General features: G+C 44.6%; 1 protein-coding gene across 1 annotated transcript; it reads left to right on the forward strand.

The window, feature by feature from the left end:
• The first annotated feature begins 509 nt into the window (after nt 1-509).
• On the forward strand, nt 510-18,471 carry LOC128719408 (fizzy-related protein homolog). The gene is made up of 6 exons (XM_053813032.1): nt 510-622; nt 716-909; nt 970-1,031; nt 15,422-15,655; nt 15,739-15,873; nt 17,779-18,471. Exons 1-6 carry the CDS (start codon nt 510-512, stop codon nt 18,469-18,471), a joined length of 1,431 nt encoding a protein of 476 aa, XP_053669007.1.
• Nucleotides 18,472-18,751: the final 280 nt, after the last annotated feature.

Below are 18,751 nucleotides of genomic sequence, written 5' to 3' on the forward strand. Positions count from 1 at the left end.
GCACACCCCCGCGGTGAACAGTGATGAAATGTGATTGTGCTTTATGAGAGAACGAAAAAAAGGAAATTATTGGATATCGGAAATACTACCAAAAAACGTGCAAGAAGTTTATCTGGCCCCGGGGTTGAAAAGTAATCTGGGGAACGTAACGTGAAATTTGTCGACGATAACAGATCATCCCGTTAAATCGTGCGGTGCGGTGAAAGTACTTCACGAATTCTCTGTTGATTCAGTGTTGTCGCACTACAGAACTGTCATCACCGGCAAAATCGGAGATACGCCCAGTTTGTGCTGTTATCCAAAAAAAATACTTCCCCGGAGCATCATCAACCCTCGGAGATAAAAACGAGACTACGGGGATCTGTGCCACGGCACTGTAAAATCACGCGTAGGTGAAAAATTGCGACCATTCCGTCGTTTGCAAATTTGTGTGCCCGTGTGAGTGGTGAGTGTGGGTGGTTGCTAAATTGGCCCAGAACCAATTCAACCCGAGTCTGGCAGAGTTCAACATGTACAGCTCCGAGTATGAGAAACGGATCATACAGTGCCGCAGTCGGACAGTCCGCAAACTGTTCTCGTTGAATGAATCTCCAACGTCAAACGATCGCTTCATACCCTGCCGGTAAGTGTCTTTTTCTATATCTCTTTTCTGGAACCCAGACCCGACGAATGAGTCACTGAAATGTAATTTTCCCTTCTTTTCCCACTATTCCAGAGCAAATAACAATTGGACAACAAATTTTGCAACGATCAGTACAAAATCGAACGAAAATTCACCACAATCGTCGAAAAAGCAACGTGACTGTGGGGAAAATGCACGGGACAGTGTAGCGTACAGTTGCCTGATAAGGAACGAACTGCTCGGCACCGGTATCGACGATGTGAAGCTGGTAGCGGACGATAAAAATGGTAGCGGTGGCGGGGGAGGTGGTGGAGGTGGCGGCAGCAATGGTGGAAGCGGTGGTGGAGGTGGCCTGCATGCAAACAGCAACCGGAGCGGCCTATTCAAATATCAGTCCCCGACGAAACAGGTACGTGTTCTCCTATGCGTTTCCTATGGGCCGATATACAGTAGGATCTGCACCTCCATGTCCATTAGCGCCAATTATCGGGAGACTAATTTTGCGAATCGCCACGCCGGCTTTCGCTAGAGGTGGCATCCGTAGTTTGACGTGGTTTTCCTGGTCTCTCTGGAATAGATTTTAGCGTCAGAAGTGTCGAAGGAACGTAAAACTGAACCGTTTTCATACCTGCAACCTATTTTGTTGCGGCAGTTAAGGTCTCGCTTAGAGAAGCAGGTTGTTTGCTAGCTTCTAAATCGGAGATAAAATAACGTTTCTTATCAGTAATGATACTCACACCCTTAGGGCATGTGCAGAGCTGTGTTAGCAAGCGAGTGGCCTTACTAGCAGGTTCGATTCACTGTTATTCACAGACACGGTAGGGAACAGATTTCGTAATGCATGAAGCAGTACATATCGGGTGCAGTTACTGATAAGCATGCCGTTCCTTGTAAGTTATTTCTGTTCGATAAGGAACCTGTGCAATATCCGCGTACCTGTACTATTTGTTTGATGGGAAGCGATAAAATCTCCGGAACCAAACCCAACATGCTGCAACGTGTACTTCCGCTGGATAATGAAACCCAGTGCATATGGGATTTGTCTGACGATAATAACAACTTTGTCTATCGCCACCAAACAACAACAGGGTCGACAGATAAGCGAAAATTAATGACACAAACAGACCCACTTTATGAAGGTTTGCTGTTATGTCACTCGTCGGGTATTGATAGTTAAATGTGACTCACGCTTCTGCCCATTGTTGTCACAGTTGCGATGCACGATCGTTGCATTTCTGAGCCAAAGTTCTGTTCGCCTTGCAAAGTGCGGTAATGGCAGTGGAGATGATGGTATATGTGCCGCAAACCGAGCTTACAACAACTCTGTGAATGTCTTATATGAGTGGATTTCATTTATCAATTACACTCTTTACTCGCTTTGAGTTTTTAAAATGTGTCTAATTTCCATATATTCTCATGAAGCTGCTATTGATGTATGCATTTTCTGTTTTCTTGTTAGAATCTCTCCCGGATCGAAGCGGGATTTTTTTTTATACACACGAGCGTTATGATGCTATCGAATGCACGCGTGGTTCCCAACGTAGACGGAAGGCAATTTTTAACATTCCTGCCGCTCTGGTTGGTTTATTATTAGAATCACGGCCTTACGCCATTGACCCGATGAAGATCGCTATAGATAGGCGGTGTGTCATAGATGGGGATGTGAAGATCTCTTTACTATCGGTTCATTTCCACTTTTACCGGTGGATTAGATACACATTTCTACACGATCTTAAACGATTTGATAGTCAGTGGATGGTGTACTCAATGTCGAACGCCTGTAAGGTCGTTAGAAGCATGATTCCAAGCATTGTTCCAAGTTTCGTGGTGTCTGCAAAAAAACTTGTGGCTGGAATTCTTAATGTCTGCCATTAATGTCATTGCTGTGCACTCTTTATTTGGTTCTCTGTTTTCCCGTTTCGTCCAACAAATTACTGGAATCGGAAGGAAGGAAGTAACGAATAAGGCGATGGTAGTTAGATTTTTGTTCCGTCTTTTCCACGTACAGGATGTGCGAAACCATATTTAGAACACTTCCTATATACATTCTGCATATGAAACGTTGGCTCTCCTTCGTGCCAGATAGAATAATACATTAGAGAACATACGTCCACCCAGTAGCTACATTCAGCGTGATGAATACGAATAGTCTCGCCGGTGTTGACAATTAGTTGCACCTAATATCCATCATCCGTCTAGGGCGCTCCTCGGTAGATGCTTATCACACACCGGTTATGCTTTATGCGATCGAGGACCGTACGATCTCCCGGAGCGGACCAACACGACGAAACGACGCGGCTGCTTGGCCGAGCGCAACAGAAGCGTTCCGCGTTATCGGTAGCGATCAGATAAACGCTAAACGCTAATCAAATCTCCATCCACTGCGCTCCCGTCCAATCATTCGCTCCGCATCAAAGAGCGACATTGGTTCGCTCGATCCCCTACGTAGAAGTCGCAAATGTGCGTGTTTGGGGCGTGCGCATACCACCGCGCCGGGCCGCGAGACACAGCTGAAACGCGCATACGCGGGGACGGTGCGGGTAAATATGCGAAGCATATTAGCATAAGTTACGTGTCGCTTTTGCCCCAGGGTAGCCGGTACCGGTCGTTAAAGTTCATTGGCGTTTGGGGCAGTTCAGTTTTCCTCACGACAAAATGCATTTGCCAGCTGTTTGGTGCGTGGTTCTGGTCGAGTGTTTTTGTTTGTCGTTCTTTACTTTTCCTCACTTGTGGTTTTTTCTTTCAAAAGACATTAGAGGTTAATTGTAAACAAAAATTCGTTCTTATCATTTGGGATTTGAAGTTTTATTTTTTTTTTAGAATTCCATAAACCTTTGAGATTAAAGAATTTTGAGCAATTAGCTGATATTTGGAGTTTAATGAATCTTGAGATATTCACGTATGCACGATTTTTATGAGAATTAAGAATTCTTCGATATTTGGGGATATTCATGAATGTTTTAAAATTCGACTCATGATTCCATTGACTCTTTACAGAAAACAGCACAATCCCGGATGGCAATACGCATAGCAAACAGTTCGCCAAGCCGCGATCCAGCCCACCTGTAATTAATGCAATTATCATACGAATCGTTCCGAAACGGGGGCAATTTAGGGAAAAGCTGCAAAATGAATTTCGCGAAATTGATTGTCTCTTCCCGCCCGATGCCGTGCGCGAAACGTGACCGGGCACACGGGAACGGAAAACATGCGTACGAAAGAATATGCGTAACCTATATCTTTCACTTTCGTCCGGGCCCCTATCATGGGCCCCGCTAACGCTAACTCACGTATGCTTAACATATTAGACCCGATAGCGATTGCAATGGAAGGAGCAAAAGAGTCAAAGAAACGGCACAACAACCAAAAAAAAAAAAAAAACAGTCGCATAAACGGTTCGCGAAACGGTCGCGAAATCGTTGGCGCATCGCAATCACGCACGTCCGCCCGCAGACCGTTCGGGATGAGCGGAGTTCAGCGGAATGTTGGCCAATTTTGTTTCCTGCCTAGTGCTCCCGGTGCTCTCTTTGATGAAAGATGCGTGTGCGTCTGCCGCGCACCGTACGATCATCCGGAAGCTACTGGTTGCTTCGCTCTTTTTTTCGCTGTTAGTTTGATGGCTCCATTGCCATTTGTCCATTCCGATCAAATCATCGCGCTCCAGATATGCGTTATCGATATATTTTTGTTGGCAGAAGCTCATTGACAGCAATTACTATGTAAACGGTTTCGGAAGATATATTTTTTTTTTGTTGTCTTGTTGTCGATCCTCCCCATTCCACACCAATTGCTTGATTGAAACATTTAAAAAGATCCTCCCCTTTTGCTACGCAATGTGCAAAGCGCGAAGGATAACTTTCGCAAAGGGAGATCTTGGGCGGTTTTTTTTTTGTTTGTTTGAAACCCCATTTTTTCGCAACTTTGATGAAACCAACCCGAACCAAATAAGGTGCAAAAGCGGCCACACAAAAAAAAAATCGCGATAATTAAGAAATCGACTCCTCCATCAACCTCCCTCCCCACCCATACACGCATGTGCGTGCGCACGATAAACGGCTGTATACCAACCCGGTATATGGGGGATGCGCGCCGGGTTACGCATGCTCTCCCGTGTTCGTCCTTCCGGCAACCCACGGCGACAATTAATTGCTGCACATTATGATTTGGTGGTGGGGTACGAGGAAATGGGGAAGGGAGGTCTTGAATTCAATTTGCTATTTGTTGCTTGACTATTGTGTGTTTTTTTTGCTGTTGCCTTCTCCATATTATGCGGTACCCGAGTGCGTGTACGACTGGGCTGCATTTGCGAAAATAATTCCAAAAGTTATCCATCCATTGCAAGCCAGTTAGGGGGTGCTGCTATTGGGAGTTGTTACTACACACACCGAAAAAAAAAGCAACAACAATAAAAACACACGCAATTGGACAAATTGGAGACTCAATGTTTTCCGTCGTGTGTGTGTGTGTGTGTGTGTAGTAAACGAAAGACAAATATGTGTCTTAATTTAAGAATGAAAACTTATCCACCGTGCGCCGTGCTTCTTTACGCACCTTCACCGCACATCCTCGGGCCGGTGGTCCGTTGTTTTGTGCGTTGGTTATCGGTTGAAAATTCCCATCCACCCCGGAAAGCCGCGTAACCGTTAATTGAAAAGAAAAACGGCTACTAACTGGCCGCAGCGGGGCGATAGTTGGACAACGCACGAAAAGGTGGCGATTGCTTTACTAGGTTTATGAGTTTTCTATTAATTTTTGCACACGCACCGGTACGCACATTGCGTACGTAATTGTGAACCGGTTCCATAGAATGCATGGCCACCGGTTTTACGCATTGGACGGTGGCTGTGTAGCTGACCCGATAGGTAGCTGGTAACAGAACTGGCAAAAAAAAAGCGTCTCCAAAACAACCCCGAAAAAGAAATACCGCTGTTGAAGGAGAACCCACACAGCGGACAAGGTGCTTCTGCTGGTGGCCGGTTGTGATTATGGATGTGTGTAAAATGTCATCATTATTCATCCAACTTTATTGGACATCGCCCTTCATTCGTGTGGGGGCCGTGTTTGGTACATTTTCCACAGGAACACTAAATTTTCCGGTTTCGGGTGTCTGTGGTGAAGTGTAGTGATGGGTCATTGGAATGGATTACCGATCGATCCATCGATTGGAATCGAGCTTATCGGAATCGATTCTGGCCCTTGGGTTTAACTGGACTGGAATTGAGCTTGGTAACTTCGACGCTGCGATTTCGGTGCTTCGGTGCGGCGATTTCGTGATCTCATGGAAGCCCAACAATATCTGATGTCTTAATTCGCCCTGTCTAAGGGCTAAGAAATACTGTTAGAGAATAGATTGACAGTAGTTTAACCATAAATTACAGTGCTGATTGTGCGGGTGCCCTGCAGTCGGGTGTATCAATAATCCGTGCAGCTCGGAAATGACAGTTTCAAAGGAAATCTGACATATTCCCTGCAGTATCGGTGACGGAAAAAACGAAAGACTCGGAATTTTATAACATAAAAGGAGTTTAAGTTTCTAGAAAAATACAACACCAGTTTCTTTTGCAATGATAAAACCTGCAGAAAAATAAATGATACATTTAAAAAGTCCCACCTAAAAGACCTATTAAAATCCAGTTCTTAGTTCAAAAGAACAAAATTCAGAGTAGTTTACACGAATATAATCCAATTTTTAATCGCAAAAAATGTGTTTTGCTTGTTAGAAGCGCTCAGGCATTGATAAGTTAATTAATTAATCAGTACCAATCTTAATCGTGTGATATGTTGATGTACTGAATATATCGAACATGCGATTAAAGACTGTCAAGCGAACCTAATTCACGAGGAGAACATAAAATTCCTATTCTTTTTTTAGGAGCGCTATAACCTCAAGAGGTTTATACCTGCCATTTCTGGGTTTCTTTGACTCCAATTACCCGTAGCTGGATAATTTTTCTATCATATAGGGGAATTTTACGAATAAGATTGATCAAATACACCTCCAAGCTACAAAGAACAAAGAATTATTGTACTGTTTTTAAAAATCCCCTGCTCCCTTATATATTGTTGAAACTACTGAACCTCTTCGTTCTCGGGTTCATGTCGAACTCGCTGCCTATGGGGATCTAGTCTTAGCCAGGTGATTAGTCGCTCAATATGTGGTCTTAGGTCAGGCATAGTCAGGTCGCACAATATCAGGTGTATTTCGTCGAACTCGTTGAGCTTACTGATTAAACATAGATCGTCACCATTACCCGTTCCGCTCCGGCTCACCTCGGGATGGGTCCGATCCGACAAGTACTAGTCGACCCGCCCATCACTAGTATAAAGTTGCCAAATTGCGATTTTGATGAAAAAAAAATAATAATACAAATAGACACCGACGAATAGGTTTGCTTTCCTTTTTATTGCAGAACGACACCGCCACTCAACCAGAACGCATTTATCATGAATGTTCATTAAAATATTAATTTCCTACTATTATTTTTTCGCCAAATTTGAAACCCACCACAAGTGGAGTTCCGTTTTGTTTTGTGTGTCCAACTAAAAATCGAACGTGCATTAGACCTCGCAAACTCCAAGTGTGGTCTATAATGAAGTCCAATTTCTTGCACCAATGGCCATCGTCATCTTCATCCCCACCCCGCCGCTGTCTTTGCTGTGCTGTATGATAACGTGATGCCACAAGACACAGATGGTGGTTGGTACGGTCGGTGGTGCAATCAATTGAACCGCAGGACCTTTTCCGGTGTTGTTCCCCCTTGATCGTGCACTGCTTTGCCGTGGCTGTTAGCCCCATTAATTGTTTCTAAAATTGGTGCTAGCTTTGATTTACGCGCGGCTGTTTGCTTTTAACGATGTGCATCCATCCGACCTATGCAAGGGGCATGGTTTTGCCCATAATAAAGGACTCCACCATGCCGTGGCGAGCGATAAAGGATGGGCTATCAGGCTGTTGGGGCTTGTACAGTATGGTTCAGAGTTTTATTACGCTTGTTTGTTTGATTTTTAGCCTGACAGGCGATGCAGCCGGGCGTCGGTCCACGGAGTCAGGATTGCAAAATGCGCACCGAGCTGCATGCTGGTGGCCCACTGATCATCAAAGGCGCCAGGTTTGGGTTTTTGGCTTTGGGAAACGTGATAAGCAGGGGGTCTGTGTGTGTGTTTGTTTCGGACCAGAACCAGACCAGAACGGCATGAGGTGTGCTGTGTTGTTTACATTTCACCGATCGAGGAATCGCAATTATTACTGGTGCTGCACTTGACGTGAGATGCCAGAATGGATGTTTCTGGGTCGCTCGGTGTTGAAGATACGTTTGGTTTTTATTGTGCGCTCACGATGGCGCTTCAGAGGTCAGCATGATAAGACAATTTTACTGTCCTAAAGACCTTGATTACTTCCAGATGGGTGCCTTTTTTTGGGTTCTTTTTTGCCTCTGTGTGATATATCCGCTAGCCAGCGGATGATCGTGAGGGACGTTTTGCGTGAATGTGCTTTATTGGCTGCAATTAGACCACGGGTAGTGCTTTTTTCATTCTTTCTTTCTTTTGCCACTACACCTGATGTGTCCGCAATAATATGTGCGCATGCGTTTTATACCTTGTCGTTCAAAACAGGAAGGTTTTTCTTTTGTTTCGGTCACTTTTATGGTTCGTTTTGCTTTAAATCAGCGCAACACCCTTTGTGACGGGGTGGTAACGCATGAAAAGGAACCCTTTGGGTGTGCCTCACGCCCTACGCATCGCCCTGCCCTCGGTAATACGATGTGCTACCGGTAGCTAATTATTGTTTTATTGAACCATCCCACCGAAAACTTGACACCGACAGCCGAACCGCGGACGGTAGTTTATATGTCCCAATGGAATGTGCGGTGGTGTTGCGTGCCCTTCATATTGGGTTCGGGATTCGCAATAACTCCGCACCGCCATCGCACCGAACCTACCGAACCGTATCGGCGGGCTGACCTTATTATTCGCGCTGCTGCTGATTTTCGCTACGCACAGCAATACGATAGACACACAACAGCCAGTCGCGCACACTCAATCATGAGCACCAAAAGTGGTATGATGGTTCAGCGAAAGTCACCCAATAAATTCGCAAATTCTGGCCCGTTTCGTCCTGCACCAGCCACCAACCGTGGCTCATCGTTAACCACGATCGGGATTGGCAATAAAAGGAGGCAGGCAGCGGGAGGAACACCATTATCGGTGAGCAAACCGTGCATTGGCAATGCAATGGAGGAATGGATCGAAAAATTATGTTTCCAGCCAGACGGTCGGCGAAAGAGGAGAGGCGGTGAAAAAGTTTTGGTTCACGGTTTAGGTTCCGGTTGAGGGCAATTAAAATGGTCACAAATTGTGTGTGGCGCCTGTACTAAGCCTAAGGCTTGTTAAGAGGAAATTTACTTGATACCTGTATCAAGCTGCTTGCTAGACTTGTTTAAGAAAACACTTACTTGTTTACTTACTTACTTACTTACTTACTTACTTACTTACTTACTTACTTACTTACTTACTTACTTACTTACTTACTTACTTACTTACTTACTTACTTACTTACTTACTTACTTACTTACTTACTTACTTACTCACTCACTCACTCACTCACTCACTCACTCACTCACTCACTCACTCACTCACTCACTTACTTACTTACTTACTTACTTACTTACTTACTTACTTACTTACTTACTTACTTACTTACTTACTTACTTACTTACTTACTTACTTACTTACTTACTTACTTACTTACTTACTTACTTACTTACTTACTTACTTACTTACTTACTTACTTACTTACTTACTTACTCACTCACTCACTCACTCACTCACTCACTCACTCACTCACTCACTCACTCACTCACTTACTTACTTACTTACTTACTTACTTACTTACTTACTTACTTACTTACTTACTTACTTACTTACTTACTTACTTACTTACTTGCTTCCTTACTTACTTACTTACTTACTTACTTACTTACTTACTTACTTACTAACTCACTCACTTACTTACTTACTTACTTACTTACTTACTTACTTACTTACTTACTTACTTACTTACTTACTTACTTACTTACTCACTCACTCACTCACTCACTCACTCACTCACTTACTTACTTACTTACTAACTCACTCACTTACTTACTTACTTACTTACTTACTTACTTACTTACTTACTTACTTACTTGATCCTATTTCAATTTTGCTGCTGGTGGGAAGAACTTCTAACTTGCCTGCAGATAAGACCTTTCTTTGATAAGCTCTTTTGCAGGCGTGTGAGAACTTTCTGCCACAAACCGCGACTTCCATACAGTTGTGGTTTTAGATCCTCTGGTAACTTTATCTTTGCTCGTTCGCTGTTTGTTCAACTTGCGAGTAACTCTTCCGGGTACCGTTTTTTTAATCCCACTTATTTGTGTTGCAATTCGATCATAGCCGGTGCGTTACTTTTGTATTTCAATTCTACTTTGCGAACCCCACAAATATTACTATGAAAAATAACAATTTGAGTTTCGAATTCGAATTTGTATGTCAATTTAACGCCTATGAAAATTAATTTTAACTTACTTCTAGAACTGCAACAAATTTCAATTTGTGCAAAAAAATTAGAGACGTAAGACTTTGCTCTTCACTAAACAATTTATAACGGAGCGCATAATTACAATGCGGCTCTGATGCGCAGCGACTAATAGTTGTAGCATAAGTTGCACGGTTTTCCCTCCTCCTTCATTTTCATTCCAAACGCTTTCCAAACTGACCGCAATCTGTTGCAAATGCACCGTTGCAACTGGAGTGCTGTTGGTCGAAAAGGTGTTAAAAGTAAAACACATTCCGCGCGAGAACGGGAAGCGAAGTTTCAGAGGGGACACGGTGCTAAGGAAAGGTGCGAATGAAGTTTCGCGGTTCCGGTGCACATTCATATGCATATGCATTGCTGCACGATACGATGCACTTCAGGCCGCGAATGGTCCGTATCGTGCCTCACAACTAACTGTAGTTCGTTGGGCTTGTCTTGTGCGTGCAGGGTACAACGGCTTAAAAAAAAGCCGCACAAACATTCCTTCTTTCCTTCGCTTGGAAATCTCCGCTCGGTGTGGAAATGGTCAAGAAATCATAAAATAAACAGCGCGATAAGTGGCGGTGGCCCATAATCAGATTTTTTTTTGCGCTGAGCTGCGTGGAATGGTGAAGCAAAACAGAAATAATAATCTCTTACCGCTAGCAGCGCGCCCCACTCACTACTGGCTGGTGTGTCCGTGCAATATGCTGTGATTCGTTGCTTATCTTTTGCAACCAACCGCTGCCTTTCTCTCTCCGTTACCTTTTCTGCCCTTGTGAGTGCAATCAAAAAGTGCACTTGCAACGGAAAAATGCAAGGTAAATAATATAAATAAAAAACACATTAAAGATCCCTCTTACCATGGACGGTAGAGGAGTATACAACGACAGAAGAACGGTTTCTCTGCACGATTCACGAATTGTTGACTGTTGACCAGAAGTACGGAATGGTCATCAAAATTTGCATTGCAGTAAATTAAACGACAAAAAAAAGTCAAATAAAATCAATCATCGCAGCCGTAAGAGACAACGAGTGCAACGTTCTAATTCCCGTTTTTTTGATTGCTCCAATTCATGTTTGTTTTGTGGACAGTTTTTTTTTTCTGCCGATCGGAACCTCATCGATCATGCTGTTAAATGCTAACGCAAAAGTTTTGCTATACGGCCATATTTATATGATGTTCGTATCGGTATTAGCTCGGTGAGTGTGAGTCATCTACGTGACGAATATCGTTTGCTTTGAGGTATTGCAGCAAATATTGGTTGAGAGCAGCTCGTAATGCGTAACTTATTTTTGATCCCACCATCTGCAGAGTATTAGAGAAAATTGCCTGACGTTAGGAACTGTAGTTTATTTTTAGGAAATTAATGATTATTTTATTCTATTTGCTTGGTAATTTTATTGTTCTTTGGATTAATGGTTTCTTGACTTTTGTGGCTTGATTCTTAGTAGCATACCGGAATACATGATACCGTCCTGTAAGTATTTACATTACCGGATCTGCCATGTGAAGGTTTTATGGTCCAACATACCATTAGTTGCTAATTGAATTGTTACTGATGGCTCAAGATCAAGCTCATCACGACTTTAGCCCTTCGAATCTACCCTTCATCGAGCAGACCTTTCAATCCCCTCGAAATGGTTGTGAGGTTTAATAGTTTCGTGTAAAAGCTACAATTGTTATCAAACACTTTTAACTACTAAGCACTTTTCTTGTCTTCTCCGAGTTTGACATCTTTACTGTACACTCTTTAAACTTACTTACTGCTCCCGTTGCATTTCCAAAAAGATAAAACAGACTAATTAATTCAATGCATGCGCTGGATGATGATGGGGTATTTGACACCACCGTATATTTATGCAGTGATCATGAGCCGCCGGCACGAATCTCTCTGCCTGCAACGGGTGCCAGAATAAATCCACACCTGTGCGCGTTACCGTCGTTGTGCGAACTATCGCTCCTATCGTTTAAACGCAAAAATAATGTGGGTTTTGAAAACAAATCTAAAGTGCATACATAGACGAGAATTCAAACACATTTTGGCCACCAAAAGTATTTCATGTAGGGGGTTGTGGGGGGGTCATTTCACGCTGCACTACACGCACACACCAGGTTCTTGTCTGTCGCTTCCTTTTTTATTTTGTCCCTGCCCTCCCGCACCAGGGGTAGATGGTAATTTATTCGTGTAATTTCGCAGCGCTTTTACTGCCACTCTTTACGGTGGTGAAAAAACGGTGTAAAAGGAATGAAAAAAACACAACGTTGCTTCACTTTTGCTCATTTCAGCTCATTTAAATCGCGTTGGTGGCGCATTTTAACTGCCGCGCTGTGTCACAGCCGGCTGCAGTTTACCATTTTTATCATTCTGTCCCCTTTGCTGTATTTATTTTTTTTTTGGTATGCACTAAACCGGTGCTTTTGGGATTTCTTTTGACGGGTTTCGCTGCAAAGGTGCGGTATGGGCGTACTTATTTTGGTGCCGGAACATTAGGTGCCGACCCCCATTTTTTTTTTTTTAGGTATTCCACCCGCGTAACTCATTAAGTGATCGCGATTTATGTACTTGCTCTAGTGGCATTTCTGCAGACGGTTCATTCAATGGGTCAAAGTCCTCAGAATGGAATTGCTTGCCGAGCGACCGGCCGATTGGCATTCCAAAATTTTGGCCAGACGGCCAAACCGTTCGAATCTTTCTTGGAATACGTATGTACATTTTACAGATCTCACTAAAAAAAAAAGTATATTGATCAGAACGATCGTTTGATCGTAACGCACTGTCGCAAAGAAACATGCAAACTCAACGCAAAACAAATGCAATTTTAATACACTTTTGGCACCCCATTCGGGTCTACGACCTTCCCCGTTGGTCACGCGTGGTTTTTTTTTTTTTTTGGATGACCACCCCAAGGGGTCGAATGGCACTTGATGTAATTTTCCTTCCTTCCAGCCCAATGGTAATCGTGGTGTTCTTCGTGTGGGTTCATTTGAATGTTTGCGGACGGACATTCCACGTCCAATGTCGCCTGATTCTTTAATGATATCCATTAGCTTGCGGACATCTTCATTAGAGGCAACTGTGGTAACGAGGTAGTGCTACGTGCTGGAACTCCTGTGGTGCTGTTTTTTTTGTTATTGCGGTGATTGACCGACGTCGTGCTCCCGGTGATGCAATGGAGTATCGCTTCCCGGCACGCCCTTCCTTCACCATTCCCTGGACCATCCAAGCACATACAAAAAATCGGTCGACCTGTTGCAATATGATTTTATGCTTTGCTATGCAGATGCAACATGATCATATCCGTGGACAGGTTAGTTTGGCATGACTTTGGTCGAACCGGATGGAGGAGACGGGTGGTGGAGTCCATTGCCTCATGTCGCTATAAGCTAGCACCACCAGCAGCAAACGATGAAGCAATCGTACAAACGATTTACTGAGAAAAGTTTGTACACAAATGCTCCCCACATCCATGATCGCGCGCGAGAACAAAACCCAACGCGAATAGTGTACAGTTTCTCCCGTGACGGCAGTTTATGGTTCTTGCACGTTCGATAGCCTGCTCTAGGTCGGTGGACAGAAGATGGAACAGGAGAACTCGACCAAATCTCGGTTATTGGCTTCTGTTTCCGTCTGGCCGTTGCTGTGAAACTCGAGCAAAACATTAGGTTTGGTCATGGTCTATCAATTTTTCTCCCAACATTGGGGGATTCGTTCGCCAGATTTCTGTTGCCCCGCGGAGTTCAATACAGCTTAACGGGTTTAGGGAATTGATTGAACCGTGAAGCACGGAAGCGAGAAGCAGCTGATAGTGGCTGATGATGAGTGCGTCTTTGCTTGGTGTCGCTATCGCCCGTTTGCGTTGCATTCTAACGCACAAGTGCACCAAGTCGCCATCGTTGCAACCGTGTGGTCATCCGGGCACGCAGAATAAAATCGAGCGAATCACAGGCAGAGTCACTTATCAGGTAGTTACATCAAGGTTATGAGGCACAGCAAAGGCGATCTCCTACGGTGCGCGTGGCTCACAATCTCGAACGATGGAACGAAATGTGTTCAGCGGCCGGTGGTAATTGCAATGTTTTGCCCGTTCGGTTGCTTCACCGTTGATAAGGATAATGATCGGCATGGAGTTACTCTAGAACACAACATCCCACTAGCGCTCGCTGTAGCGGCATTAAACGGTGTATAATTTTTAACGATCTTAATATTGTTGCTTTGTGCAACAAAAAAAATGGAATGCTCTCTGCCAAGTGGGTTAGAATGGCGCGGCAAACTCATCCACCGTGCGGGGAATGAGGCTTGCTTTGCTAATGGGTGGCAACTTTTGGGCGAATTAAACGACCCTGCACAAAATGCATCGCATTCAAGGCTGGTGTGATCGTTAATTAGGGCCATCGCAGACGGTGAGCGTGTGTGTGTGGGTGTGTGTGTGTGTAGTTGTGGTACAAATTGGTCGTAAATTGCTCATAACCTTTTTAGAAACCAAGATGACACTGCCACCAGAACTGTCTAGACACGAGGGGTTTCGGTGGCAGGTAAATGAAGTTGGTCGCTCGAAGCCGCGCTTAAGCGGATGCAGTTCACAAATATTTGCATACAGTCCGTTTAATCTTCTACTAGCGAGCTTGGAATAGCAAAATCATTCACGGAACAATCAACGCTGGGGTTTTGGTTTGGAAGATTTCCTTACTAAGCGTTACCGTTCGTTGCCGTAAAGGTAAAATATTCCAACGGCGCAAATGCTTTGCAAATGCAGTGCCGTCAATGTGAATGCATAAACCAAATTCACCACGGCCGCTTATGCAGTCGGGTCTGTTGAGGTCAACCCGCCGGGCGATGTTTGTGCAATTGCACTCGTTGCCAGACGAATACGCTTCCACCGGGGAGAGTATGAATTGATCGACATTCAACTGCACTGGAGCACTGGAATGGTTAAAAGATGTCTCCATGGTACGCTTTTGTGGCCGTACCAATTGTACAATGATATGTGAATTCTATTGGACTAGATTGCATCGTAAATTGTGCCCGATTTAACCCGCACAACTGCACATTGTTGCGGAACGGGTTTTAGATGGACCGAAATGGTCGAGTTTTTTTTTGCAATTGAAGGATCATGAATGGCTTGATAAGCCCCGGATCTGTCTGCAGCCTCAATTAGGCTCCGATTGGATGACAATATGGACAAAAAAGGCAACGTGTTCAACCCGACTCATCATTACCGCTCTTTATCTCTCTTCACAGGATTACAACGAACAGTGTCCCTACTCGTTGTCCCCCGTCAGCATCAAAAGCCAGAAGTTGTTACGATCGCCCCGGAAAGCGACGCGCAAAATCTCCAAAATACCGTTCAAGGTATTGGACGCACCGGAACTGCAGGATGACTTCTATCTGAACCTAGTCGACTGGTCCGCCCAGAATGTGCTGTCCGTCGGGCTTGGCAGTTGCGTTTATCTCTGGAGCGCTTGCACTAGTCAGGTGAGTACACAGAACACGCCGATCCGGCATTGCGGAACGATTGTTTGACGTTTGCATTGTGTTTCCTTTTTTTCTTCTTGTAGGTTACGCGACTGTGTGATCTTAGCTCCGATTCCAACACGATCACGTCCGTGTCATGGAGCGAACGGGGCCATCAGCTGGCGGTCGGAACACAGCACGGACACGTCACCGTATGGGATGTAGCGGCTAGCAAACAGGTAAAAGATCGGTCCGGCGTGTAGATTTAAGACACGATCGCATGTAAAGTAGTTCGTAAATACAATTAAGATTCGTTGTTCTTGCGTTTCGTCGGTAACTATTCGTTTGCCGAAATAGATCCGCCCGCTGCTGGGCTGGCTGTAACAGCGGGGTATGCGCAATTATTGTCCAGTTTGTTTAATGTTCTGGAGTAAAGAGTTATGTTGGGCCACGCGAAAGAGGAAGCATTTTGGGAGCAATTGTGGAGTGCATCACAGGCAAAGCACGTAGCAAAGGCTACGATATCTTGAAGATAAAAGCATACCACACATTTGCCTTGTGCGATTCAAACGTACCGGAATCTTGCATTACCGCCGCCTGCCGTACGGTCGCGATGGAATGAAGCTTTAATTGATCTTTATTTGCAGAACCACTTCACGGTGAAGCACACGACCCGCACCGATGGACGGCGGTGTTCCCAATGTCGGTTTTTCGTTTGTGTCGTACTGTACCAGCATCCAGTGGAACTTTATTTACCTTAATTTCTTTATTTTGTTTTTCTTAACGAATGACTACTACTTCACGAGACAATTGGCAGGAGCATCTGTTTGCTATTTGCCCTGTGTCAACAAAGTGCTGCCCCCCTGGCGCAAAGCATTATATTTATTGCACTTTACTGTTGCATGCCAAAGCAAAGTGAAACAAGAGAATGTGTTTCACCTTTCAGTTAAATAAGAAAAAAAAAACGGCGAACAGTAAAGTAGCATATATAGCCAAAAAAAGGCGAACAGTAAAGTAGCATATATAGCCACGGGTAAATACATGAATGCTTAGTTCTTGTTCATGCAATTTACACATTGCTCCCTGTACACATTCCGTTTCGTAAGAGCGTGATTCATATGGGTGTGCGAAAGTTCTTGACGGTTCATGTTTGCCGAAAGTGTTAATCACCACCAATACCTAACCCATTTCTAGGAAAACTGTTGTGCGTATTAGGTTTAAGCAGATGGCTTTATAGATATGACGACTAATGTCAAATAATTTACCATTAAAACGTTATTAAACGTTTCATAGAAGTTAAATTGGAAGGAAAAAAGGCGCAAGGCACCGCACATCTCCCAACGTTTATCGAAACGGTTACCGCCGAATGTTTCTTCTTTTCGTAATGTGCGCTCGAACATTCGTCTAAAATACCTTGAAAAGGAAAGTGAGAAAAGTAAGTTGCAAAATTTTGCAAACAAGCCACCTTTCACTCAGTGTGTCACTTCCCAATGTGGAAACGCACGAAAATGATCACACACAAAACGGTGGCCGAAAGTTTGCAAATTTCGATAACTCTCCACCTTCAGGAACTCACATGCGATTTTTTGTTTTGTTTTGTTTTGTTCAGCGACATTTGCCATCTGGCTTGATTGCTACGAAAGTGGTCAGTTAGTGCAAATAAAACGACTCTTCAGTTGTACGCACAATTAAGAAAAAAAAACCGCCCCGTCTCCATCATGCCGACGGTATCTAAAAAAAAGCGTCTTCTATTTCGTTAGAAAGTGTGCGCAAAAACTGACGTCGAATTTGCAAACATGACCAAATAGGAGCGTTCCGCCCGAGGACAGGGGGACAGTAGGGTACGAGAGAACAGAACTGAATCCCCCACGCACGCATCGCGTCATTGCGTGACATGAATCTAATAATCTCTTGTCGCTATTTTTTGCGCGGATCCGTTTTTGCACATGTCACAGATCCGGAAAGTGCGTGTCCTACTTATCGGTTGGTGTAGGAAAAAAGTGCGTATGTCACAGTGTTTGTTGTTTTGTATTTTATTTTTGCAAATTGCTGCTTGGAAGAATGAGTTTTGTTTGTGACACACTTCCTAGCGGTACTACTAAATTTCTATTTTTTCTCATTGTTTTTTTTTCTCTCTTTTGCAGGTAAATAAACTGCAAGGCCATTCGGCACGCGTCGGTGCGCTAGCCTGGAACGGGGATGTCCTATCGAGCGGGTCTCGGGATCGTCTGATCATGCAGCGTGACACGCGCACACCAGCGCAAGTCTCAGAGCGAAGGCTTGCCGGTCACCGGCAGGAGGTGTGCGGGCTGAAATGGTCCCCAGACAACCAGTATCTGGCGAGCGGTGGCAACGACAACCGGCTGTACGTGTGGAACCAACATTCGTCTACGCCGGTTCACTCGTACTCGGAGCATATGGCGGCGGTGAAAGCGATCGCCTGGTCACCGCACCATCACGGGCTGCTTGCCAGCGGTGGCGGTACGGCGGACCGGTGCATACGCTTCTGGAACACGCTCACCGGTCAGCCGATGCAGTGCGTCGATACCGGGTCGCAGGTGTGCAATCTGGCCTGGTCCAAACATTCGTCCGAGCTCGTCTCGACGCACGGCTACTCGCAGAATCAAATCCTGGTGTGGAAGTACCCGTCGCTAACGCAGGTCGCCAAACTGACCGGCCACTCGTACCGCGTGCTTTACCTCGCGCTCAGCCCCGACGGTGAAGCGATCGTGACGGGTGCGGGCGACGAAACGTTACGGTTTTGGAACGTGTTTAGCAAAGCGCGGTCGCAGAAGGAGAACAAAAGCGTACTGAATCTGTTTACCAACATTCGGTAAAACAGGGCCCCGTGTAGATCGGTCCACAAATCCCCAGTCCCAATCGCAACCGATGCGCTGCATTACTGTACAGAATTCCGAGTCCAGTTTGGTGTTTGGCGAAGCAGCGGCCCCCCCTTGATGTGCCGACTTTGGGAAAGATGCGTGTTTTGTTTTGTTGTGCAGATTTTTTTTTTTGTATTTTTTTTTTTGCTAGCCTACCTTACTAAACATAGTTCTTTATTAGTTACTGCTCTAAACAATGGGTGGCAATTCCCATATGTTTGGAATATCGCCGATG

The sequence above is a fragment of the Anopheles marshallii genome, chromosome 2, assembly GCF_943734725.1.
Source record: "Anopheles marshallii chromosome 2, idAnoMarsDA_429_01, whole genome shotgun sequence".
In the NCBI taxonomy this organism is placed as follows: Eukaryota; Metazoa; Arthropoda; class Insecta; order Diptera; family Culicidae; genus Anopheles; species Anopheles marshallii.

What these genes read in the sequence shown, in the direction of transcription:
- LOC128719408 (XM_053813032.1), top strand. Translation starts at nt 510, where the DNA reads ATGTACAGCTCCGAGTATGAGAAACGGATCATACAGTGCCGCAGTCGG. An exon ending in GGTAGCGGACGATAAAAATG is followed by an intron (nt 910 to 969) that starts GTAGCGGTGGCG and finishes GCGGTGGTGGAG; the next exon opens with GTGGCCTGCATGCAAACAGC. An exon ending in ATGTAGCGGCTAGCAAACAG is followed by an intron (nt 15,874 to 17,778) that starts GTAAAAGATCGG and finishes TCTCTTTTGCAG; the next exon opens with GTAAATAAACTGCAAGGCCA.